This window comes from Vipera ursinii (assembly GCF_947247035.1).
Source record: "Vipera ursinii genome assembly, chromosome: 4".
Taxonomy (NCBI): domain Eukaryota; kingdom Metazoa; phylum Chordata; class Lepidosauria; order Squamata; family Viperidae; genus Vipera; species Vipera ursinii.
In genome coordinates, this window is record NC_139514.1 from 71577230 (window position 1) to 71602737 (window position 25508).

At 44.9% G+C, this 25508-nt stretch overlaps 1 protein-coding gene across 1 annotated transcript in view; it reads left to right on the top strand.

Annotated features, from left to right (window-relative positions):
• Nucleotides 1-25508, top strand: part of MID1 (midline 1) — a 271493-nt gene that overhangs the window by 153827 nt on the left and 92158 nt on the right. Inside the window, exons 4-5 of the mRNA XM_083362722.1 lie at nucleotides 8773-8880; nucleotides 24396-24544. Coding sequence (XP_083218848.1) covers nucleotides 8773-8880; nucleotides 24396-24544 — 257 coding nt within the window. The remainder of the gene's footprint in view (nucleotides 1-8772; nucleotides 8881-24395; nucleotides 24545-25508) is intronic.

A 25508-nucleotide genomic window follows, 5' to 3' on the forward strand; every position in this document is an offset into this window, starting at 1 on the left:
TTGGAAAAAGTTAGTGACTTGAGTATAAGCCGAGGCTGGGAAATGCAGCAGCTCACCACCAAACCACACCAAACTCACGGAGCTCACGGAGCTCAGCTCGACACGTCTGCCATCTTAGTTGAGCCTGTTAACAGACTTCATCAGTTCCAAAATCAAGATCACACCGGCAAGCTTTGTCAGTTGTCACTCGCGGCAGTACAAATACACTAGTACGGAAAGCTGGCATTCACTTTCGGGGGGAGGAAAAAAAAAACACAACAACACCGCACGCTTTAAAAGATTGGAGTTTTGCAGCCTTTTTTCTCGGGCCCGTCCGCCACCTTTAACTTAAGGCTGCGCTCTCGATTTCCTGGTGTGTGTGTGTGTGTGTGTGTGTGTGTCAGACCCACAGGAATGGCTGGTAGGGAAGCGGCATTCCGGCATTCCCCCCCCTTCCTGTGTGTCGAGCCCACGGGGCTTGACACACAGAGAAACGCAAATGCCGGACTGCCGCCACCTTTACTAGCCATTCCTGCGGGTGTGACACACACACACACACGCACGAGGGGGAGAAACAACGCTGGACTGCCGCCACCTCTGCCAGCCCTGCAAGCCTCTGCCGCCCCGGCGTTGGTGGTCGAGCTCTTCGGAGCCGGCAGAGAATCTCCCGCAGGAGGAGGTCGCGGCTTTCTCTCTTGCTTCGGACTGCAAGGATTTAAACTCCAGGAACAAATCCCGATGGAAGTTTTTTTTTAAAAAAATACTCCTCCGGGTCGGACAGGGGACCCAGGCTGAGGTCTAGGGGTAGTGGGGGGGGCTCGCAGACATAGATGGGCTCAAGTGGAAGCCAAGCAGCCCTCCCGAACCTGGGCTTCTGGACGGAGCAGCCGGTGGTGCGTTTCAAAAAGCAGAAAAGTTGGATTTTGAACTTTTCAGCAGCGCATCTGCACCCGCTGCTTTTATGACCGACCTGCCGTTTCCCCCCCCTCCCTGTCCTTTCCCCCGTCCAAGCGGACGCTCCAGGCTCTTTGGGGGGGACGGGCAGGCGGGGGGGGAAGGAAGCGTGCCAAGGCGCCGCTCACCTGCGATCGGCGAGTGCGCTGGACTCGGCTGCGTGTCCGGCGGAGGGTTCAGATCATTCCGGGCCAGAGCGGCTTGGCGGGCGGGGCCGTTGGGCAGGCGGCGTGGTGCAGCGGGGGAGTCAGGGCAGCTCTGCCATGGAGCAGCTGGGGTGGGTGGGTGGGGGGAGGAGGAGGAGGAGGAGGAGGAGGCGGAGAGGAGCGAGCGAACGAAAGACAGAGCTTCCGGTGGCTACCGCTGCTGAATATTGCAATGAGCCGCCGTCTCCCTATGACCGCTGGCGAGGGGATTTCATCAGAGCACGCAATCGGGGCTCCCCCTCGTGGGTGCGTGTGTGTGTCAGACCCACGGGAATGGCTGGTAGGGAAGCGGCATTCCGGCATTCCCCCCCCTTCCTGTGTGTCGAGCCCACGGGGCTTGACACACAGAGAAACGCAAATGCCGGACTGCCGCCACCTTTACTAGCCATTCCTGCGGGTCTGACACACACACACACACACACACACACACACGCACGCACGCACGCACGCAGGGGAGAAACAACGCTGGACTGCCGCCACCTCTGCCAGCCCTGCAAGCCTCTGCCGCCCCGGCGTTGGTGGTCGAGCTCTTCGGAGCCGGCAGAGAATCTCCCGCAGGAGGAGGTCGCGGCTTTCTCTCTTGCTTCGGACTGCAAGGATTTAAACTCCAGGAACAAATCCCGATGGAAGTTTTTTAAAAAAAAAATACTTCCGGTGGCTACCGCTGCTGAATATTGCAATGAGCCGCCCTCTCCCTATGACCGCCGGCGAGGGGATTTCATCAGAGCACGCAATCGGGGCTCCCCGCCCCTCGGTCCTGCCCAGATGCAGCAGCAGCAGCAAGACCACCCCCCCCCACACACACACCTCCGGTCTACCTTACGGCCCGGTGACTTGACCCCGGGGATAGATCGGAAAGAAGGCAACAGACCTTCCTGCCCCTTCGCTGAGAAGGAGCTCCAGCAATGAGAAGAGCCAAGGGGTGGGGCACCGTGGAGAGGTTAGTGGGTGGTGGTGGTGGCGGCTCTTAGATACCGCGTAGACGCAGGGGTCTTCAAACTTGGCCCTTTGATGACTGGTGGACTTCCTGGAGAAGGAAAAATGCCTGGAGAAGGAAAAATCGGCCGCAGCCTCGGGGTAGGCTTCTCCGGGGGCGCCGCCGCGATTCTGCAGGTCTGTTGCCTTCTTTCCGATCTATACCCGGGGTCAAGTCACCTGGCCGTAAGGTAGACCGGAGGTGTGTGTGTGTGGGGGGGGGTGGTCTTGCTGCTGCTGCTGCATCTGGGCAGGACCGAGGGGCGGGGAGCCCCGATTGCGTGCTCTGATGAAATCCCCTCGCCGGCGGTCATAGGGAGAGGGCGGCTCATTGCAATATTCAGCAGCGGTAGCCACGGGAGGCTCCGTCTTTCATCCGCTCGCTCCTCTCCGCCTCCTCCTCCTCCTCCTCCTCCTCCCCCCACCCACCCACCCCAGCTGCTCCATGGCAGAGCTGCCCTGACTCCCCCGCTGCACCACGCCGCCTGCCCAACGGCCCCGCCCGCCAAGCCGCTCTGGCCCGGAATGATCTGAACCCTCCGCCGGACACGCAGCCGAGTCCAGCACACTCGCTGATCGCAGGTGAGCGGCGCCTCGGCACGCTTCCTTCCCCCCCCGCCTGCCCGTCCCCCCCAAAGAGCCTGGAGCGTCCGCTTGGACGGGGGAAAGGACCGGGAGGGGGGGGAAACGGCAGGTCGGTCATAAAAGCAGCGGGTGCAGATGCGCTGCTGAAAAGTTCAAAATCCAACTTTTCTGCTTTTTGAAACGCACCACCGGCTGCTCCGTCCAGAAGCCCAGGTTCGGGAGGGCTGCTTGGCTTCCACTTGAGCCCATCTATGTCTGCGAGCCCCCCCCCCACTACCCCTAGACCTCAGCCTGGGTCCCCTGTCCGACCCGGAGTATTTTTTTAAAAAAAAACTTCCATTGGGATTTGTTCCTGGAGTTTAAATCCTTGCAGTCCGAAGCAAGAGAGAAAGCCGCGACCTCCTCCTGCGGGAGATTCTCTGCCGGCTCCGAAGAGCTCGACCACCAACGCCGGGGCGGCAGAGGCTTGCAGGGCTGGCAGAGGTGGCGGCAGTCCAGCGTTGTTTCTCCCCTTCGTGCGTGCGTGCATGTGTGTGTGTGTGTGTGTGTGTGTGTGTGTGTATGTGTCAGACCCGCAGGAATGGCTAGTAAAGGTGGCGGCAGTCCGGCATTTGCGTTTCTCTGTGTGTCAAGCCCCGTGGGCTCGACACACAGGAAGGGGGGGGAATGCCGGAATGCCGCTTCCCTACCAGCCATTCCCGTGGGTCTGACACACACACGCACCCACGAGGGGGAGCCCCGATTGCGTGCTCTGATGAAATCCCCTCGCCAGCGGTCATAGGGAGACGGCGGCTCATTGCAATATTCAGCAGCGGTAGCCACCGGAAGCTCTGTCTTTCGTTCGCTCGCTCCTCTCCGCCTCCTCCTCCTCCTCCTCCTCCTCCCCCCACCCACCCACCCCAGCTGCTCCATGGCAGAGCTGCCCTGACTCCCCCGCTGCACCACGCCGCCTGCCCAACGGCCCCGCCCGCCAAGCCGCTCTAGCCCGGAATGATCTGAACCCTCCGCCGGACACGCAGCCGAGTCCAGCGCACTCGCCGATCGCAGGTGAGCGGCGCCTCGGCACGCTTCCTTCCCCCCCCGCCTGCCCGTCCCCCCCAAAGAGCCTGGAGCGTCCGCTTGGACGGGGGAAAGGACCGGGAGGGGGGGGAAACGGCAGGTCGGTCATAAAAGCAGCGGGTGCAGATGCGCTGCTGAAAAGTTCAAAATCCAACTTTTCTGCTTTTTGAAACGCACCACCGGCTGCTCCGTCCAGAAGCCCAGGTTCGGGAGGGCTGCTTGGCTTCCACTTGAGCCCATCTATGTCTGCGAGCCCCCCCCCACTACCCCTAGACCTCAGCCTGGGTCCCCTGTCCGACCCGGAGGAGTATTTTTTTTAAAAAAAACTTCCATCGGGATTTGTTCCTGGAGTTTAAATCCTTGCAGTCCGAAGCAAGAGAGAAAGCCGCGACCTCCTCCTGCGGGAGATTCTCTGCCAGCTCCGAAGAGCTCGACCACCAACGCCGGGGCGGCAGAGGCTTGCAGGGCTGGCAGAGGTGGCGGCAGTCCAGCGTTGTTTCTCCCCCTCGTCCGTGTGTGTGTGTGTGTCACACCCGCAGGAATGGCTAGTAAAGGTGGCGGCAGTCCGGCATTTGCGTTTCTCTGTGTGTCAAGCCCCGTGGGCTCGACACACAGGAAGGGGGGGGGAATGCCGGAATGCCGCTTCCCTACCAGCCATTCCCGTGGGTCTGACACACACACGCACCCACGAGGGGGAGAAACAACGCTGGACTGCCGCCAGCTCTGCAAGGCTCTGCCGCTCCCTTCTCTCAGCAGCCTGTTCCGAACGAAGGGACAGTTCTTTTTTTTTGTTGACTTGAGTATAAGCCGAAGTGGAGTTTTTCAGCCCAAAAAGTGGGCTGAAAAATTCGGCTTATACTCAAGTATATACGGTAGTTAAAAAAGTTAAATATTTAGGTATTTGGCTATCTTCAAGGTGTCCATCTATAAAGGAATTAAATTATCAAAAATTGATGACTGAGATGGAGAAGAAATTAGAAGCTGGAAAAACATTCAACTCTCAATCTTAGGACGAATCGCAGTGATTAAGACTCATATTTTGCCAAAGTGGTTATACCTATTCCAAACTGCTCCTGCAAAACTAGATAAGAATTTTTTAAAAAAACTAGAACAGATGGTTGGTAGATTCATATCGAATAACCGAAAGCCGCGTATTAAAAGAAGAACGCTGCAGGAGCACAAAACAAGGGGAGGACTGGGGCTCCCACATTGGGAGCTGTATTACCATGCCTCTGCCTTGGCTTGGATTAGGGACTGGGTTGTGTTATCTAGAAGTAGGGTGTTAACTATTGAAGGATATAACTTAACACAGGGAAGGCATGCCTATCTCTGGCCAAGGAAGGATAGTCAATATAAAGTTTTCTCTAATCATTATATTAGGGATGCATTGATAAACTCTTGGCGTACGGTGAGAGGGTGGATCTATACAAAGATACCTGGCTGGCTTACTCCTTTGGAAGCTGTAACTTATTCATTGTTACACAATCCAGACAGAAACTATAGGTATAAAGATCTCATAGATCTGAGAGGCAATCTTAAATCCAGGGAGGAGTTACATTCTGGGAGTATAGAGTTGGATTGGTGGTCGTATTCTCAAATGAGCTCAAGGTTTAATAGGGATAAGCAGGAATTTGGAATAAATATAATCCCACAAGAATTAGACAAGATTTTATGGGGAAGTGATGCTAAATTTTTATCTAAGACCTATAATCTACTTTTGTTCCATGGGATGGAAGGGGGAACAATAAATGACGTAATGAATGCCTGGGGGAGAAATATTGGTCGCACTATAGAAGAGTGGGAACAAATTTGGAAGAAAAATATAAAATTAACGTTAGCAACAGCATTTAAAGAAAATATGTGCAAAATGTTGTATAGATGGTACTTAGCTCCCGCACGAATTTCAAAAATGTTTCCCAATGCAAATGACAAATGTTGGAAATGTGATTCTGCCAGGGGCACTTTCTACCATCAATGGTGGACTTGTCCAAAGGTTAGGCGTTACTGGACCAATATAAAAAATTGGTTATTTCAAATAACAGGATATGATCTTCAATTGACAGTATTCCAGCTGAGCTATTCAAAATCTTAAAAGAGAGTGCAGTAAAAGTGCTACACTCAATTTGCCAGCAAATTTGGAAAACTCAACAGTGGCCACAGGATTGGAAAAGATCAGTTTACATTCCAATTCCAAAGAAAGGCAGTACCAAAGAATGTTCAAACTATCGCACCATTGCACTCATTTCTCATGCTAGTAAAGTCATGCTTAAAATCCTACAAGCTAGACTTCAGCAGTATGTGGATCGAGAACTACCAGTAGTACAGGCAGGACTTCGAAGAGGCAGAGGAACTAAAGATCAAATTGCCAACATACGCTGGATCATGGAGAAAGCTAGGGAGTTCCAGAAAAACATCTACTTCTGCTTCATTGACTATGCTAAAGCCTTTGATTGTGTGGATCATAACAAACTGTGGCAAGTTCTTAAAGAGATGGGAGTACCAGACCATCTTATTTGTCTCTTGAGAAACCTATATGCGGGTCAAGAAGCAACAGTGAGAAGTGGACATGGAACCACTGATTGGTTCAAAATTGGGAAAGGAGTCCGGCAAGGCTGTATACTGTCGCCCTGCCTATTTAACTTATATGCAGAGCACATCATGAGAAAGGCAGGGCTAGATGAATTAAAAGTTGGAATTAAGATTGCCGGAAGAAATATCAACAACCTAAGATACGCAGATGATACCACTCTAATGGCAGAAAGTGAAGAAGAACTAAAGAGCCTCTTGTTGCGGGTGAAGAAGGAGAGTGCAAAACTTGGGTTGAAACTTAATATTAAGAAAACCAAGATCATGGCATCTGGCCCTCTCAATTCCTGGCAAATAGATGGGGAAGAAATGGAGGTAGTGACAGATTTTATTTTCCTGGGCTCCAAGATCACTGCAGATGGGGACTGTAGCCAAGAAATTAAAAGACGCTTGCTCCTGGGGAGGAAAGCCATGGCAAATCTAGACAGCACACTAAAAAGCAGAAACATCACCCTGTCAACAAAAGTGCGTATAGTCAAGGCTATGGTCTTCCCGGTTGCAATGTATGGCAGTGAAAGTTGGACCATAAGAAAGGCTGAGCGCCAAAGAATTGAGGCCTTTGAACTGTGGTGCTGGAGAAGACTCCTGCGAGTCCCTTGGACTGCAAGGCGATCAAACCGGTCAGTCCTAGAGGAGATCAATCCTGACTGCTCTTTAGAAGGCCAGATCCTGAAGCTAAAACTCAAATACTTTGGCCACCTAATGAGAAGGAAGGACTCACTGGAGAAGAGCCTAATGCTGGGAAAGATTGAGGGCAATAGAAGAAGGGGACGACAGAGAATGAGGTGGCTGGATGGAGTCACTGAAGCAGTAGGCATGAGCTTAAATGGACTTCAGAAGATGGTAGAGGACAGGAAGGCCTGGAGGAATGTTGTCCATAGGGTCGCAATGGGTCGGACACGACTTCGCAGCTAACAACAACAACAACAATTTTCCTCTTGGGGATGAAGCCACAAGAAGTACCAAAAAATGTTTGGTATCTAGTAATACATATTACAACAGCGGCGCGTATGACTTATGCGCAATATTGGAAGACAATGGAAATCCCAATGGACTATCAAGTAATAGAGAAAGTATTACTATGCGCAGAGTCAGATCGTATGACATATATTCTCAAAGGGGAAAGTGAATCACTTTTCAATAAAAGTTGGGACTCCTGGTATTCATGGTTACAAAATAGAAGATTTAATCTCAACGGGGGAAATACTAGATGATTGTCTATTTTTATTTGAGGTATAGAATCTGGAGATATATACAATTATAGATTTCTAATATTTGGTAATTAAAGGTTACTTAGCCTGGGATGTACGAGAAAAAGAAATTAGGGGTAGTATTACACTCCCCGGTCCTGTCTAATGTTGTTGTTCTTCTCTTTTTTGGTGTCTAGGATGTCTTGGTGTTTTTCTATTTGATGCACCTTTTAGTATTTTGTAATAATGTTCTTGATTTTTTATTTAAAATTTGTTTAATAAAAATTTAAATTAAAAAAAGTCTTTTTTAAGGCCACCTTTGTATTTTTCCAAACTTCTTCCCAACCCCTCACCCAATGATCAACAGTCTGGGAAGCAGAGGGTAACTGAGGGTATTCCGGTATGGGGTTGAATTCTTTCCCTGTGGCTACACGGAAAGGAGTGTAGCCAGTGCTATTATGTACTGAATTATTGTAAGCCACCTCTGCGAAAGGGAGGAGGTCGGTCCAGTTCTTTTGTTGTTTTTAGATATCTGAAATGTCCAGCCTGTTTGACATCATGGCTGTGTTTGAGGGCATTAAGACGAAGAGCTTCAGGCAATTTTACTCCCTCCATTATGGGATCTTCCCCAACTCTTTGCCAGACTGCCTCTGAAGCTTGGAGACAGTGACAGGAGGTTGGGACTCCCTAATTAGTTTAAAAAGTAGTGTGGATTCCAGCTTGATGTCAAGTTTCCAACGTATGGGCTTTTCAAGTGACTCTGAGGCATTGTTTACCTTAAAAGTCCTTTATTAGCCTAATACACCGGCAAATGCTTGCTCGAAGGAAGCTGGAATCTGAAATCTCTGCCCCTTGCACAATATATTAAAACACAATTCTCCACCTTTGTAATTTTGTCATTAATCATATTCTCCAATTAATTTAAAGAATCAGTTTCTCTTCCGTTAGAAGAACTGCCAAAATCTTATCTTCTTTAGAGAGACAAATGGCCTTGAAAGTGCATTCTTCCCTCCCCCAATTTTAAACTAAAGCAATACACTAGTCTTAAAGCAATACACAAGTTTAACATATGAAATAGCTACTTCTTCATCTCTTGTCAAGCAATAACATTCGATGTTAGCAGCGTTGACAAATAGTATTTTAAAAACATGGGTGTGAAACAATGCAACTTTGTTAGTTTTATCTTGTTTTTAATGTTTTTAGATTTATTCAGTGTAAAAGGTTGATCTATTCTTTAGGTGAATGCGTCTCGACAAGAATCCAAGTTGATGGAAGAATGTGACCTTCTTATCGAAATAATCCAGCAAAGACGTCAGATAATTGGAACCAAAATCAAGGAGGGAAAAGTAAGAATTTTATCTTTCAGATTCTGAAATACATTAACTTTCTTACTAAATGGTTAATGCTCCACAAAATTTCTAATTTCTTATTTAAGTATTCTATAAAATGCACATCTTGAAATCCCCTTGACAGCTGCTTAATTTATTTGCCTGTTGTCTAAACTTATTAAATAAACATTTCAGTCTTCATTTAAAGTCTATTGAATGCCTGTTGAAAGATACTATCTTATGTTATTTTATCTTTCTATTATACCATGTTTTCACCAAAATAAGACTGGACCTTATATTAATTTTTGCTCCAAAAGACACATTAGGGCTTATTTTCAGGAGATGTCTTATTTTTTCATGTACAACAGACATGCCAAACACAAGGCCCGTGGGCTGGATTGACCCATATCTGGCCCTTGGGGCTACCCTAGAGATGGTGACGGACCGTCCCCTGCCACCTCAGCCACAGCCCACCCTGGCTGGGCACCTCCCTGGTGCACACACAGCAGGAGGTGAGCTCTCAGGGGCCAACAGTGTTTGGCAGCAGCTGCAACCCGCCAGCCCTTGGCCAGAGCACTCTAGGGCTGATTAACCCATGCAACACATGTGAGTCCAAGTGCTGCAACCACCAGGCCAGCCCTCCAAGCAGCAGGCGGAGATAGAGGCACAGGTGGAGACATGCGATCCTGCCTGCCAGATGCACCCCATAGCCACCCACCCACTCTATTCCACCATCTGTCTTTGTTTGCCCATGGCTTTGATGGAGCAGACGGCCATGAGGAACATCTGGCAGGCCAGATCGCGGGGTCCCCCATGTGCCTCTACCTGCTGCTGGTGCTGCCACTGCAAACTGGAGAAGAGGCAAGTGGTGAGTTGGGGTGGTACCATGCCATTGCCCCTGCAGGCATGGTCCCCGCCATCCAATCTCATCCACTAATTCTGCCACACACATGGGATGAGACTCCCATCACTGCACCCATGACAACCCTGGTGAACAGGAAGGTCAGGGAGCCCCTGGCACCAAGAGGCAGCCAGGACTCCCTGCTCTGCCCTGGCTGAATAGAGCCTCAGAGCTGGCCTTCACCCATGCACCTCAGAGTCCTGCAGCCAGGCCACCCCCACCCCAACCTGAACACTTGCCTCACCTGGCGGCAATGCACCAACAGCAAACAAAGGCAGAAGAATAGGGGAAGGCATGTATTCCAGCCTGTTGGATGCGCCACATGGCCTCCTACCCCATCACAGCCATGGGCAAGCAAAGACAGATGGAGGGAGGTGTGTCCAGCGGGTGAGTTCGCTGGCCTTGTGTTTGGCATGTCTACATTAAATCTTGAGTCTGCATTAAATTGTATAGGGTTTCCTGCCTGAACAGGGGGTTGGACTAGATGACCTCCAAGGTCCCTTCCAACTTTATTATTATTATTATTATTATTATTATTATTATTAATCAAATGTTAATTGAAGATTTATGAGACAAGAGTGACAACAAAAATAATGACAGTTAAGAGTGATCATCCACACAAAAGCGACAAAAAATTGCAGGCACCAAAATTCACACAAGTGTATTAAGTACATCCATTACAACACACGACTTATTGAATTATGAGACACATCCATTCGTTATCAAGTGCACACATTATTTGTGTGTTGTATCTGTACTCAGATTGGCCATTCAGCAATAAGACTCAAGTTCATCTGTTTACATAGGCGTTCACCTTGCGTCCAAAGCCTCCCACTTGGATATTTACAAATAATTATAATTATAAGTATTAATGTCAATAATATTATTTATTTATATTTATTTATATATTTATATTATTTTATAATTCAATACATCGTGTGTTGCAATGGACATACTAAATGTGTCCGTCTAGCTGATGATCTTAAGTGGGGCTTATTTGGGGGGTAGGGTTTATATTAACAAGCATGCTAAAAAATTATGCTAGGGCTTATTTTCCAGTTGGGTCTTATTTTTGAGAAAACATGGTATGATACTTTATATAAATAATAACTGTACAAATGATATTTGCAAGGGAAATGATGTTTTGTCCACCAGAATAATTTATATAATATTCTAAAATATTTATGCTTTAAGGTTTGAAAAAATTCCTACAGCAAAAACTGACTATAAAATAAATATTCATAACTTATAATCATCTACATAGACATTATAAATAAGTATAAGTACTATATTTAAAGACAGTTACACAAATTAACTTTCTTAGTTTGTTCTGTAAGAAAGCAAGATCATAGAAGCATATTAAAGGAAGTTGAGACCATTAGTGATTTACAGAAGTAGAAATTTAATGGAATATTTTATTGTAATACAGAAGAAGCTCAAATTAAATATTTGTTAATAACTATACTACACATATTTCTGATGTTAATCTCTGTGCAAGGTAACCACTCAAGTTTGGTTACCTAGCTAACTTTGAAATCAGTTTCACCATGATCTTTGCTTTGTGTCTGTGTTTGTATGTGTATGTGTCTATGTGAAAGAGAGAGAAAGAGTACATATGCAAGTTACCTACTGTGGTCCTTTGCTGCTAAAGTTGCTTGAAGAAATCAAACAAACTCTCCCTCTGTGAAAAAAGCTGTCAAGTCCCTCTGGAACACTGCCATAAAAAGGGGATGGGGAGCACGAATGGGTGTGCATTGAAGATGTTTTTTATTGCTAGCATTTGTTTCTCCTTTCACTTTGTTTTTTAATATATTTTATTGGGTTTTTTTTTCAATAACAATCTTTAGTGCTTAGTAAACAGCATGTTGTCTGGGTTCATATATTTAAAAACAATCAATAGTGATTAATTCCTATAATTCCATAATCAATATATTAATATATTTCCTTGATCTTCTCTTCTTCCAATTGTATTCTCCTTCATCAACTTTAAACAAATATTTAATATTTTTGATATATATAAGGTTGGATATAAACATTTTTGTGTGATTGTATAAATAACGATAACATCCATATATAACATCTTTTCTGGTCAGCTTATGTTTCAATTGTATTTGTAAAAGTAATTTTATTAAGTCACTATATGTCTTGTTTTCAGAATTCTTATTTAAGCTTAATTTCCCCTCAGTAATCAAATTATTCTTATCAGTCATAATTTTCTCAAAATTGATTACCTTTTAATACCCAAACCTTTCATTCACATAATGTACACAATCCCAATATTTTCACATTTCATATATTATAAAAATACTATACTACTTATATATCTTATAACATCCACATATAACATCTTTTCTTGTAGTCATAACTTTCTCAAAATTGATTACCTTTAAGTATCCAAACTTTTCATTCACATACATCATCCCAGTATTTTTACATTTCATGTGTTATAAAAAATACTACACTACTTATATATCTTATCCCTCTTATTTTAAAGCCCCTTTACATCCAAAATTTATCTATTCTTTTAACCATATTCAAACCAGTGTTTAATCATATAGTACTCCATCTGGTCGGTCGAATCAAATCTCTTGAATCTAGCTCTAGCCTTCTTCTTTTGCCAAGTAGCTTTCCAAATCAGTATGTTCTGCTTGCCAGAGGATTCCTGTATTTTTGTAAGTATTGTTGGGAGTAAAAGAAAAAAGTTGAGTAGGATGTACACTTTTTGTCTCCCTAATGATTCTCCTGGCAGCTTTATAATCCATTTTGTTAGATCTTCTTTCTTATCCTCAAATTTGTTTTGAAGTCTTGAAAGATAAAATATCTTTTCCATTTTCATTGTTGTGACAAAATCTTGTAGATTTTCTTTTGTTTGTATTAAGTTGTAGTCCTCTTCATTTGTAGCTTCCTTATTTAAGTCACTTTCTTCTGGTTTGCATTCTATTTATCTGATTTGTTTGTACATTCTTTATCGACATTTTCTGAGACTTTTTTAATTGTAAGTTTAGGTTGAGAATATGCTCATTTATGTCATCAAAGTTGTTTTTAATTTCATCATGGTTTAAAACCATTGTCATTTGAATCTGTCACAGCATTTCCACCTGGAAAGTATTTGCCTTGTCTTGGAATATTGCTCCAGCAGATCTCTGATGTTCCAGGCTAGGGCCTTCAGAAGGGAATATTAGGTGTGGTTTCATGTCACTTTTAGGTAGGTATGCAACATCCATTTTGTCTCCCCCCTCCAGACAGTTTTTCACCGACACTATAGTTTCTCTGATTAGCCTTATCAAACCAGCCAGTCTTAAAATCCAAACATCCAAATCTTATATGGTTCTTATCTTTATGTATGGCTTTTGTAGTCCAATGCATTTCCAATTGTCAAGGCATCATTGAAAGCAGTGTTTTATAACAGTTTTTCTGTTCAGGGGTCTTAGAATTATCAAGAAGCCAAAATTACAGTCCAGAATGTTTAGCCACCTAAAAGCTTTTCAATAAATCTCCCTTCTAGAAGATTAGCCAAGAGTCAAGGTTTTTCTTTCTCTGCAAACAATTCTTGGGCTTAGAAATCACAGTTTAGTGAGTATTTATAGTCCCAGACGGTCAACAGTTTTTTGAAAAAATGTTGTTCTCTGTAGTACATGGCCCAGCTGGGGAAAAATTTTGAAAGCTAGACTTGAGCGAAGCTTATTACCAAGTCAGAATCAAGGAAGGAGACAAATGGAAAACAGCTTTCAACTACCTGCTAGGCTGCTTTCTGTTCAAAGTACTCCCTTTTGGCCTGTAAGGAGCACCTGCCATATTAATGCGGCTAATGAATGAGGTGCTCCATGAACATTTGTACAAAGGGGTCCTAGTGCAGGGCTTTTCAACCTTTTCACCCATTGTACCACTTTTAGGATATGGCAACATCCAAGTACCACCAATCGCCTAGCAAGGTATCAAAAACCTGATGACCAAAAAAAGAAAAAAAGTAAAAAAGTGATGAAGTACAGGTAGTTCTCGACTTACAACAGTTCGCTTAGTGAATGTTCAAAGTTACAGTGGCACTGAAAAAAGTGCCTCCCAAGCCACAGCCAAGCAAGACACCTGCCTGACCACCTGGCGGTGCTCTTCCTCCTGTCCGAGGTTTTCATTGTTCTGAGCATTTCTTTTGAGGATTGGCAGTGGGGGTGGGGTGGGAGTGTGCTTGGTTTTTATTCCCCCTCCTCTGCTGGGTGGTTGCAGCAAGTTTTGGTCACTTCACATGACCCTGGGACACTGTGACCTTCATAAATATTAATCAGTTGTCAAGCATCTGAATGTAAATCACAAGACCCTGGAGATGCTGCAACATTCCAGCTGATCGGTGCTTTTTCTGGGCTCAGAAGCACCAGGATCAGTGCCAAGCTCCAGCTGGAGCCTGGCGCTGATCCTGGCCCTTCCGCTGAGCCCTGACAGCCCTGCAGCTCCAGCCATCTCTCGCTCAGGCTTGTACAGTGCTGCCACCGGTTCAGCTCATTCCCCTCCCCTGCTACCACTTATCTAGGATGGTCACATACCACCTGCCAGGTGCCAATGTACCACAGGTGGTACCTGTACCACTGGTTGAAAAGCCCTGTCCTAGTGTATCTTGATGATATCCTTATATACACTGAAAGAAAAGTGGAGCATGTAAAGTTGATCAGGGAGGTGCTTAAAAAACTCAGCATAGCCAAATTGTATGCCAGGTTATCCAAATGTGAGTTTCACAAAGAAAAAAATTAACTGCTTGGGATATCAACTCTCCCATGAAGGGGTTGAAATGGACCCATAAAAGGTGTGGGCGATACTGGAATCGGCATGTCCCCAAACCAAGAAACAGCTGCAAAGCTTCCTGGGATTTGCCAATTTTTACCAGCAGTTTATTCTTTCATTTGGTCAAATAGCCCTCCCCATCACTAACTTCCTAAAGACAAAAGGAGGGGGTACAAACCAAAACCCAGCCAACCTTAAAATGGACTATGGAAAGCCAGGTGGCAATTGAAAAGCTTAAAATATTGTTTTCTGCTGAGCCATTGCTAAAATACCCAGACCCAGGAAAACCTTGTCATCCAAGTGGATGCCAGCAATGTAGCAGTGGGGGCTGTGCCATTGCAAGAGAATGAGAAGGGTAACCTGCAACAGTATGCATATGTCAGGTCCCTGTAGAACTCTGTTGGGATGCTGCCATTGTGAGGGGAGGGGACCCTTTGGAGCTCTCCTGTGCTGTGCTTAGCTTTGCTTTGTTTACTCAGTTCCTCTTTGGTTTGATGTATCTTTCTGTGGAATGTAACAGGGGGAGGGAATTGCCTGGGGGGGTGGACAAACTGAAACCTAGCCAGCCACTAAAATGGACTATGGAATGCCAAGTGGCATTCAAAAAGCTAAAGAGACTTTTTTCCACCGAACCAGTGTTGAGACATCCAGACCCTGAAAAGTCTTTTGTGATTCAGGTTGATGCCAACGAAGTGGCTGTAGGAGTGATGCTACTCCAAGAGAATGACCAAGGCCAACTGCATCCTTGTGCGTACACATTGAAAAAAATTGACAGAGACAGAGCAACATTGGATGGTGTGGAAGAAGAAAGCCTATGCAGTCAGATGGGCCCTTCTCATCTGGCGGCACTTCCTGAAAAGGAACAAAATCCTTTTTCAAGTTTTGATTGATTGTAAAGACCTAGAAGCCCTAAAGACCCTGAGGAAATTGTCCCCAAAACAGGCGCAATGGGTGCTTCAATTTTATCGTTCGCTACTGACCAAAGGGAAAGAATTTTTTAGCCGATACTTTGTCAAGACTGCCCAAGTATAACAGTATAACTGAAGTAGCCGAAGGACCACTCGGGATGACAGGTTACTTAACTAGGATTTATTTAGAACAAGGCAGAGAACAGTATAACTTGTCCGGCTTTTATAGCCGGCAGCTGTCAGTGTAGTCCAATCAGGTTCGTTTCTTTTGGCGCCGCGTCTAGCTGAACCAATCACCGCCGTCGCGTCTTGACAGTTCTTCTTTCCGCGTGGTGAGTCAGCTTCGGTGTTTTGACAGCCGCGAGCTGTCAAATGGCTGCGCCTGCGCCCTGGCGGGGAACTTTGACAGCTGTCAAAGTTCCCGCGTGTTTCCCTGTCAGTGGTGTTTACCTCATAGAATAAAGTGGAATAAACGGTTCTAACTTGTTAATAATGTTTGTACATATACATTACACCCCTTACCCCTCCCCTGGATTGTTTCCTCCCCCTTGTTGGTTGTTGGAGCCGGCCCATTCATAGTCCTTTAAATATGCTGGTGCTCTTCTGTTTCTATTAGAACGTCTTGGGGGTGGTGCGTTTTCGTGTTCCGGTGGTGGTATGTTTTCTTGCTCCCTTTCGTCCTGATCTGATGCAGGTATGATGTCTAGGGGAGGTGGGGTTTGGCTGTCCGGTGGGGGAAGGTCTGGGTGGTGTTGTGGTTGTCTTGGCCTGAGCTGATCTATGTGCCGTCGCAAGTTGCCTTCAGTAGGCGTTTGTAATAAATAGGAAATGGGTCCTGTTTGTTGTAACACAGTCCCTTGGACCCATTTGTTTTTGGATGTGTATGATCGTGCCCAGATCATTTGCCCAGGTTTAAATGTACGGGGTGTGGGGGGGGGTGATCCGGTTCCGCAATATAAGTGTCGGGATGCAGTCTGTTGAGCCGCGTTATCAGTCTCCTTCCCCATCTTAGTTCCGCTGGTGTCTTGCCGGTTGCCGTACAGGGAGTTGTGTGTTGTGCCATCAGGAACTGGCTGAGTCGTCGCTGCCAGTTCCCCTTTACGAACTTTTTTAATGCTTCTTTAGTTGAGCGCACCATAATTTCAGCCATCCAGTTCGTCGATGGGTGGAACGGTGCAGACGTGACCAGCCTAATACAGTTCTTCATAGCGAACATCTGAAATTCACGAGAGGTGAATTGTAGTCCATTGTCTGAAACCATGGTGTCTGGGAGGCCGTGGGTGGTGAAGATCTTTCTAAGGGCTTGTATGGTGGCTCCTGAAGTGGTTTTTCTAAGGGGGATTACTTCTAGCCATTTTGAGTAGCTGTCAACTATTATTAGGAAACTCTGCCCTTGGATTGGTCCTGCAAAATCTAGATGTATGCGTGACCATGGGTTTTTTGTTGTTTCCCATCTATGTACTGGGGCCTGGGGTGGTTCGCTTCTTGTTGTTTGGCAGGGGTAGCACCCTCCCACATGTTTTTCTATATCCTTATCTATACCTGGCCACCACACATAACTCCTCGCTAGAGTTTTCATTTTAACTATGCCTGGATGTCCTTCGTGTAGGGTGTCTAGTGTTTGTGCTATGTTTTTGTCTGGTATCACTACTCTGTTCCCCCACAGAAGGCATCCCAAGTGTGATGATATTTCATTTTGTCTGTTATAGTATGGCTGGAATTGTGGGTGTGGATTTTTGGCTGGCCATCCTGTGGTTGTCCACCTAAGAATCCTGCTCAGTACTTTGTCCTTAGCTGAATTTTTAGCTATGATTTTAGCGGAAAGGGGGCATTCTGGAAGTTGTGATATTGCCAGAATGAGCCCTGCAGGAGCTGGGTCAGTGTCATTGCTTTGAATGGGCAGTCTGCTGAGGCAGTCTGCGTGTCCTAATTCTTTCCCTGGTTTGTGTATTAATTTGTATGAATATGCTGACAAGAGGGTGGACCAGCGCAGTATTCTTGGTGATAGAATCTGTGGGGTTGTTTTGTCCCAGGTGAATATTCCTAGCAGGGGTTTGTGATCCGTGAATATAGTAAAGGGTCTGCCATAGAGATAGTCATGGAACATTTTTACCCCTGCGACTATTGCTAGCGCTTCTCTGTCGATCTGCGCGTAGTTTCTTTCAGCTTTTGAAAGTGTGTGGGAATAAAAGGCTATGGGTCTTTGGGTGCCATCCTTGTATAGGTGACTTAACACTGCCCCAATTCCATAGGGAGATGCATCGCAAGCGATGCATACTGGTGTGTCTTCTCTAAAAAGTGTGACCGTTGAACTGTTACAAATAATATTTTTTAATGACTGGAAGCTATTCTCATGTGTTCTGGTCCAGGACCAGGCAGTGCCCTTGTCCAGGAGCCTGTGGAGAGGTTCTGCTATGGTGGCTTTGTGGGGAAGGAAGGCATGATAGAAGTTTAATAATCCCAAAAAGGCTTGGAGTTCTTGTTTATTTTTTGGACTGGGAGCTGTTTGAATAGCTTTTAATTTTTCTGTAGTGGGGTGGATGCCCTGGGCGTCTATTTTGTACCCTAGGAACTCTGTGGTAGTGACTCCGATGGAGCACTTTTCTCGTTTTAGTTTGAGACCGGCTTCTCTGAGCCTGCTCAGCACAGCTGACAGTCTGTCAGCTAAGTTTGCTTCGTTTTCTCCGGCGATGAGGACATCGTCGAAATAGGGGCAGACCCCGGGTATTCCTTTTAAGGTTTTCTCCATGATACCTTGGAAGATACCTGGGGCTGCCGATATGCCGAATTGAAGTCTTTTCACTTTAAAAGCTCCGCGGTGCGTGACAATTGTTTGAGCTTCCGCGGTGTCATTTGTGACAGGCAGTTGCAAGTACGCCTGCGTCAGATCAAGTTTTGCGAAAATGGCGCTGGAGCGGATGGAAGCGAGGATGTCCCTCACCGCTGGCACCGGGTAAGCATGGGGGCTTAAAGCTAGGTTAAGAGTCGCCTTATAGTCTGCACATAATCTAATTTCCCCATTAGGTTTCATTGGGGTGAGTATTGGTGTCTCCCAGCTTCCCCCTTCGGTAGGTTCCAGTACCCCTAGTTTTACGAGGCGTTCTAATTCGTTATCTATTTTTTCTTTGAGAGTGAATGGAACCCTCCTAGCCCTTATTTTTATGGGTTGGATGGTTGGGTTTAATTTTAAGGAGATGGGAGGGCCGGTGTATTTCCCCAGTGTGCCATCAAAGATGTCTGCATACTTGTTGCAGACGGCTTCGAGGCTTGAGGCTTGCACTGTGTTTACCCCAGTAATGGCGATGCCCAGGGGGCTGAACCAGTTCAGCCCAATTAGATTGGTGCGGTTCCCTGGAGTCACTAAGACTTCGAGGGGTCCCTTGAATTTTTTGTATTCTACTGCGACCTTAGCCTTCCCTTCTAGTGGAATGGGGTTTTTTGGAAGTCTGCTAGGTGGACCTGGGTTTTTTTAAGGGGAATTTCCCTATTACTCCGTTGGCAGATCTCCTGATACGTTTTAAACGATATTAAGGAGACTGCTGACCCGGAGTCCACCTCCATGTTGCAGGTGACTCCTTGAATTTTTACCCTGATCTTTACTTTCAGGCTTAGGCTGTGCACCTTGTCTATCGTTCCCACTAGGTCCCCTGGTGTTCCTCCCCTGTTGACATGGGCGGTTGGCCTACCTGGGGGGTTGGCCTCCAGATCATGCACGTTGTCGCGGGGCCGGCTTCGGCACACTGGCTTGATGTGGCCGGTTTTACCGCAATTGTGGCATTTTGCGTTACGGAACCGGCAGCTTCCCCTGGCATGGTTGCCCCCGCAGCTGGCGCAGGTAGCCCGTTGATCATGTCGTGGTGGCAGGGGGTTCCTGGCTCTTTGGCGGACTGATGTGTCATTTCTTCGCTGTTGTCGTCGCTCCATCCTGCGTTGTAGGGCCTCTCCGTCGGTGAAGTCTACTGACTCGTCGTCGTCACTGAAGGTTGCATTTTCGTGGTATACGGTTGCTGGACTTTCCGGTGTTGATGTGGTCGGGTTTTTTTTGTGGTTGTATTCATAGGCCATTATTTCTTGGGTTAGTTCGGCTAGGCTCATGTCGGGCTTTGATGTAAGTTTTTTCTGGAGACGTTCATCCCTTAAGCCTATTACCACTTGGTCCCGGATGCGGTCTTCCAGGTCAGGAAAGCTGCAGTTACGAGCGGCATGCCTGACCCCGGCGATGAAGTCGTTTGCGGGCTCGTCCGGTCGCTGCTTCTTCTGGGCGAATTGTACTCGCCAGTACAGCTCTGAGCGAGCTGGCATGTAATGTTTGTTGAGCTGGTCGACCAGGTCCGCGTACGAGACTTCAGTGATGGGCACCAGGCTGAACAGCTCGACGGCGTCGTCGTATACCGGGGGCCCACTGATGTACAGGAGAGCGGCGGCCTTTGCTCTGTCTTCGGTAATTTTACTGACGAGGAGGAAACCCTCTACCTGCCCCAGGTGGGACTGCCATCTCTCCGGATGGCGGGTATCGAATTCCCTCACACGCCCGAAGTTGGCCATGTCGTCCGGTCCTGGGCTCGCTCCGTTCGGAAGTTAAAACTTCCAGTGACAGCTCTTGGCTGGGAATTCCCTTCCTCGGCCGTGACTTCAGCTCCGGAGCGATCCCACCTTCGTCACCAGTGAAGTAGCCAAAGGACCACTCGGGACAACAGGTTACTTAACTAGGATTTATTTAGAACAAGGCAGAGAACAGTATAACTTGTCCGGCTTTTATAGCCGGCAGCTGTCAGTGTAGTCCAATCAGGTTCGTTTCTTTTGGTGCCGCGTCTAGCTGAACCAATCACCGCCGTCGCGTCTTGACAGTTCTTTCCGCGTGGTGAGTCAGCTTTGGTGTTTTGACAGCCGCGAGCTGTCAAATGGCTGCGCCTGCGCCCTGGCGGGGAACTTTGACAGCTGTCAAAGTTCCCGCGTGTTTCCCTGTCAGTGGTGTTTACCTCATAGAATAAAGTGGAATAAACGGTTCTAACTTGTTAATAACGTTTGTACATATACATTACAATAACCAAAAAAAATTTGTCAAGTCCTTGCTCCCAGCAGAATAGATGGCAGCCCCAGTGACTACGAGACCACAAACACAAGCAGCCCAACCACTAAATAACTCCACTACCCTTACGTTCAAGCAGGCCCTAGAGAAAGACAAGTGGTTCCTGAGCCATCAGAACCTTTGCTCCAGGGGCTTCCGGTTTGGTGTCATGACAAGACAGGTGAAAGAATTGGAGCTCTGGTTTCCTAGCTTGATTTCACTCTGTCTGGTGATCCCAAGGGATCGGAAAGTTGCCCTGGAGAAGTGACAAAGAAGAAGGGAAGCCTTGGAAGTTTGGAGTTGACAGCAGTCGGCCCAAACAAACCAAGGATCCTCTTCAAATGGATGGAAGAAAGCAGCCCTAGTCATAGACAACCAGGGAAAAAGTGGAGAACCATGGCATGCCTCTGAACAGCTGATTGTCAACAACGTGCTGAGATCTGGATGCACGTAAAGCTTTTTTTCTATTTCTCTTTCCTGTGGACTTGGAAATAAAAATCCCCTGATTGGATAAAATTCCTAAAGCAAAGACCCTAGGAAGACTTGGGAAGAAAAGTGTCAAAACTGGTGAAAATTTTTAAATGGGGGAGCAAAATTAAAGAATGCAAAAGAATATATAAAAATGGAATTGGGACTGATTTAAAGAAAATTTGGTTAACTTTTACAATGTGGAAAAAATGTCTTATTTAATTTTTGTGAGAAAGTAACTTAAAAAGAACTTTATTAAACCTGGATATAGACAATACAGTAAATAAGGACATCTACTGGTGAAAGAAGATATTACAATAACATTAAAAGAACTGGAGAAACTGCTGACCTTGAACTAACACCTGTTGTAAACAAAAAAACTTTATGTGACACTATGCTAGAAAAGACTTTCTACAATCATATCTTTCTACTAGAAAAGACTTTATACAATCATATCTGTAATAGAAACTACTTGGAAACAGAGGGCTTTTTACATTTTTAAAGTAACTGGAACATTCGGATTAGCCTAAAGCAGTTGGCTTGTTTCACGGTTGGATAATAGCATAAAGCAGTTGGCTTTTTTTTCTCTCTTTCCTTTTCCCTTTGTGGATTTACAAAACCTGCTCAATTGAAAAATGAGTGCACCAAATCTTGCTAAAATTAAAAAAAATAATATTTTTTCTGCACTGTTAGGCATATGGTGTTAGCCTACAATGTTGGGTTGAAAATATATTAACCATGATGTTATGTCTTTAAGATGTTAATTGGCCAATGGGTGTGTAAGTGTTCTCATGGCCATAAGAGGGAGCTAGTAACATAGCTTCTTTCTCTCTCTGAATTCACTGCTCTCTACTATTACTGTTTTTGCTCTGTTACTGTGATAAACCTGAACTGTGTATTGACCTCTGGACTGGTAAGAAGACTTTGTATTTTGGATTACTCATTGGACCGTTGCTATTTTGAATGACCTGGACTGTTTATTTTTGACTGTGCATTTTTGTTCTTACACCACCTCAAAAGTAAACTACTTTTTGCTTTTACAACTCAGTGTACTCTTGTGGTTACTGTGTGACTCTTACTGCTCTCAGTACCCTTCCTTGTCTGTGCAACTCTTTGGTAGCACAAGGAGACCTCTGCACAACAAATTCCTCTTCGGTAACATAGTCCAGCAAGTCAGGGATCTATTGAAATAATGTTACAATGAGAAAAAACAAACAGCTTCCAAAAAGAGATGCAAGCCACACTACAGCTAATCCAAGAATCAATACAGAAAAAATCATGAAGAGACAATAAACAACTTTGATAAGCTAAATGAGCAAATGCTTGACATAAAGACACAATCTGACACCCATCAACAAATGATTGCTAAAAATGAACAAAGAATTCAGAAAATGGAAGACAAATCAGAAGAAACTGATAAAAAATGGAAGACTAGAACAAGCAAATCAAAGCTTAGAAGGAACAGTTGCAGCCTTGGAAATGGAGAAAGCTGCACACTATTTAAGATTCCAAAATATACCTGAAGGAGGAAGATATAGCAGAAGTGATTATTAATCTACTGGCATAGGCTCTAAAAATAGTGGAGATGCAGATGGAAGTAGATGAAATATTTCGAATGAATTCAAGCTATGGTTTGGGTACTACTCTTCTTTTTTCAGTGTGGGCTTTGTAAGCCACCTGGCATCTGCCAAGGTGTTGTGCACCATGAGCCATGTGTTTCTCAATTGATTAATCCACTCTTTTAAAGTCTTCTCCTGCTATTTGTTTGAGGATGGTAACTAGAACTGAGACCTTTTTTTATTAACAGATATGCTCATTACTGTACTTTATGCTGTTGACCGGGTGAGAAAAATAGTTTAACATTCATTCCCAAACAAATTTCAGCAAATTAAGCAGGTGTTTCTACTTTAGCAGTATGAGTATGTAGTTAAGCAGTAGAACTGGTATACTTTGGATTTAACATTTCATATAAGTTATCCACTTTCTCAGCCTAGTGTAAAAGGCACTACAGTGTCTGGAAGTGTATTAGAAATAAAGGCCTGATATCATCCACATGCTAAATTTATAGGGCTGTTTTTCCAAAATCTCAAGCCTTACCAAGTTGCAGGTAATTTCAGGAGTTCTTTTGTTTCTTTAGTGAGGAATGTCAGAGATTTAAATCTACATGATTCAGAAAATAGGAACAAATGAGTCAGGAGATCTTATTTCTGTTTGCAATATAGAATACTTGAGTTGAAAATAAATACAGGTAGTTCTCAACTTATAACCATTTCTTTAGTGATCATTCAAAGTTTAATAGCTTGTAAAAAATTACTTATGACCAGTCCTTACCCTTAAAACCATTGCAGCATCCCCACGGTCATTTGATCAAAATTAGGACTTGCAACTGCATGTATTTATGATGGTTGCAGCTCCTTAGAGTCATGTGATTGTCATTTGCAACCCCAGCTGGCTTCCAACAAGCAAAGTCAACAGATTCAAAATTAAGTGAATCTGTTAAATCAGATTCACTTAACAACCACACAATTCACTTAACTGCAATGATTCATTTAACAATTGTGACAAAAAGGTCATAAAAGTGAGAATGGCTCACTTATCAACTGCTTTGCTTAGCACTGGAAATTGTGGTCCCAATTTTTGTTATAAGTATAAGAATAGTTGCACTGGATTAGACACAGGGTTTATTTAATATGCCATTCTATTCCCAGTGTCTCAGTGGAAAGGTCTCAAGCAAGGTCTCAAGTTGCTTTTATTGTTGGGAGAATTGTACTCTTGAATGTAATTAAATAGTTTCTTGCCAGATTACTAAAGAAGGAGAGCATTAGAAAAGATTGAGGTGGTCTTTATGTTCTATTACTCTTCCATTTCAAATGTAGTTCAATACTGCCTCAGTAGATTCATCTGAAACATAGTTGCAGTGAAAATAATCTACTAATTCAATTGGACTTACTATTAAATAAATTTGTTTAGTGTTGCAGTGTAATCAATGTTAAAAGTGAATTGGAATTAAAACGTCCCATTTGTATTGCACTGATAATGCAGTATGGTACCCACTTTTGTTAATATACCAGACTTAGCTGGGGGGGGGGCGAACCCTCCAGAAAAAGACATTTCCAAGGAGAAATTAAATTATTCCTTTTGTTCTGAGGTCAAGAATTAAAGCAAAAAGTCATAGACCTTTTTAAGCTGCTTTCAAGACATCCAGTTGGGCACAGTAGAGCACTATTGTCCTGATGGCAATTAAGATTTCTTGTTCTAATATTTTTTTTAAAGAAAATGGGTTGTGGTTGTTTTCACCCAACTCTGGATAATAATAAATACTTTCTTAGAACTTAGGTTCCTATGATCTTGAGCTATGGTCAAATGTTAAAGCTCATTTTTGTGTCCACAGAAGTAACAGTTTTCTTCTTTGCTCTAGGTTGGGAGACTGAGAAAACTGGCCCAGCAGATAGCTAATTGCAAGCAGTGTATTGAACGCTCCACCTCTCTTATCTCTCAGGCTGAACAATCTATGAAGGAGAATGATCATGCACGCTTCCTGCAGTCAGCTAAAAACATAACTGAAAGGTAATGCCATAAACAGGACTGAAGAGTCTTGAGAATTAGATAACCTGGCTAACCATTTTCTTTGTAATATGACAAACAGATGTTTCAAACAGAAATCAAATTTTTGTGATGCTCAAAAATCCAGACATTTATTTATATATATATATATACATATACATATACATATACATATACATATACATACATACATATATAAGATTGCTAAATTTACACAAATATGAGCTGTCACTGTTGTGACTACTGCCTGTCGATGGCCTTCGGTTAGGCTGAAACAGGAAATAAAGATTTGTCCCATGTTTGGGGCCTAGCAAGGTAATCTAAATAGTTAACAAGCATTTTTTTTTATTTTTTATTTTTTAAATTCCATTTATATCCTGCCCTTCTCCAAAGACTCAGGGAGGCTTACAAGCTTAGCAGTAGCCTTCATTCTATGTATATGCCTGCTTATTAGGGCTTTCACACACACCCCAAGTGGCATTTAACACACACACACACACACACACACACACATGTATATACACACACACACCAGTTGTTGAATATGTTGATGTTTTATAACTGTATATATATATATATATATATATATATATATATATATATATATATATATATATATATATATATATATATATATATATATGGATCCTTGGTTTTTCGGGTTATTCCCCGCGTAGAACTAAAGGTGTGGGCGCAACGTTTCGACGGAGTCCCATCCGTCATCATCAGGCTTTAGCTTCCTTCTTCTGGGAGAAGCATGTGGCTGTTAGTTCCTCTTTTTTAAACTGCCAGAGGGGGTGTGTTCTGTGGAGGTGTGCTCTGATTGGGTAGGGGACCAAGTGTGTTCTGATTGGGTGGGAGTGTGTTTTGAATGGTGGGTGTGTTCTGATTGGGTGGGGGGGTGTTCTGAGTGGATGGGCTGGTCTCAGCTGCCAGCTCCAGAACTGAGCTGGTGAGTTGTGCTGCT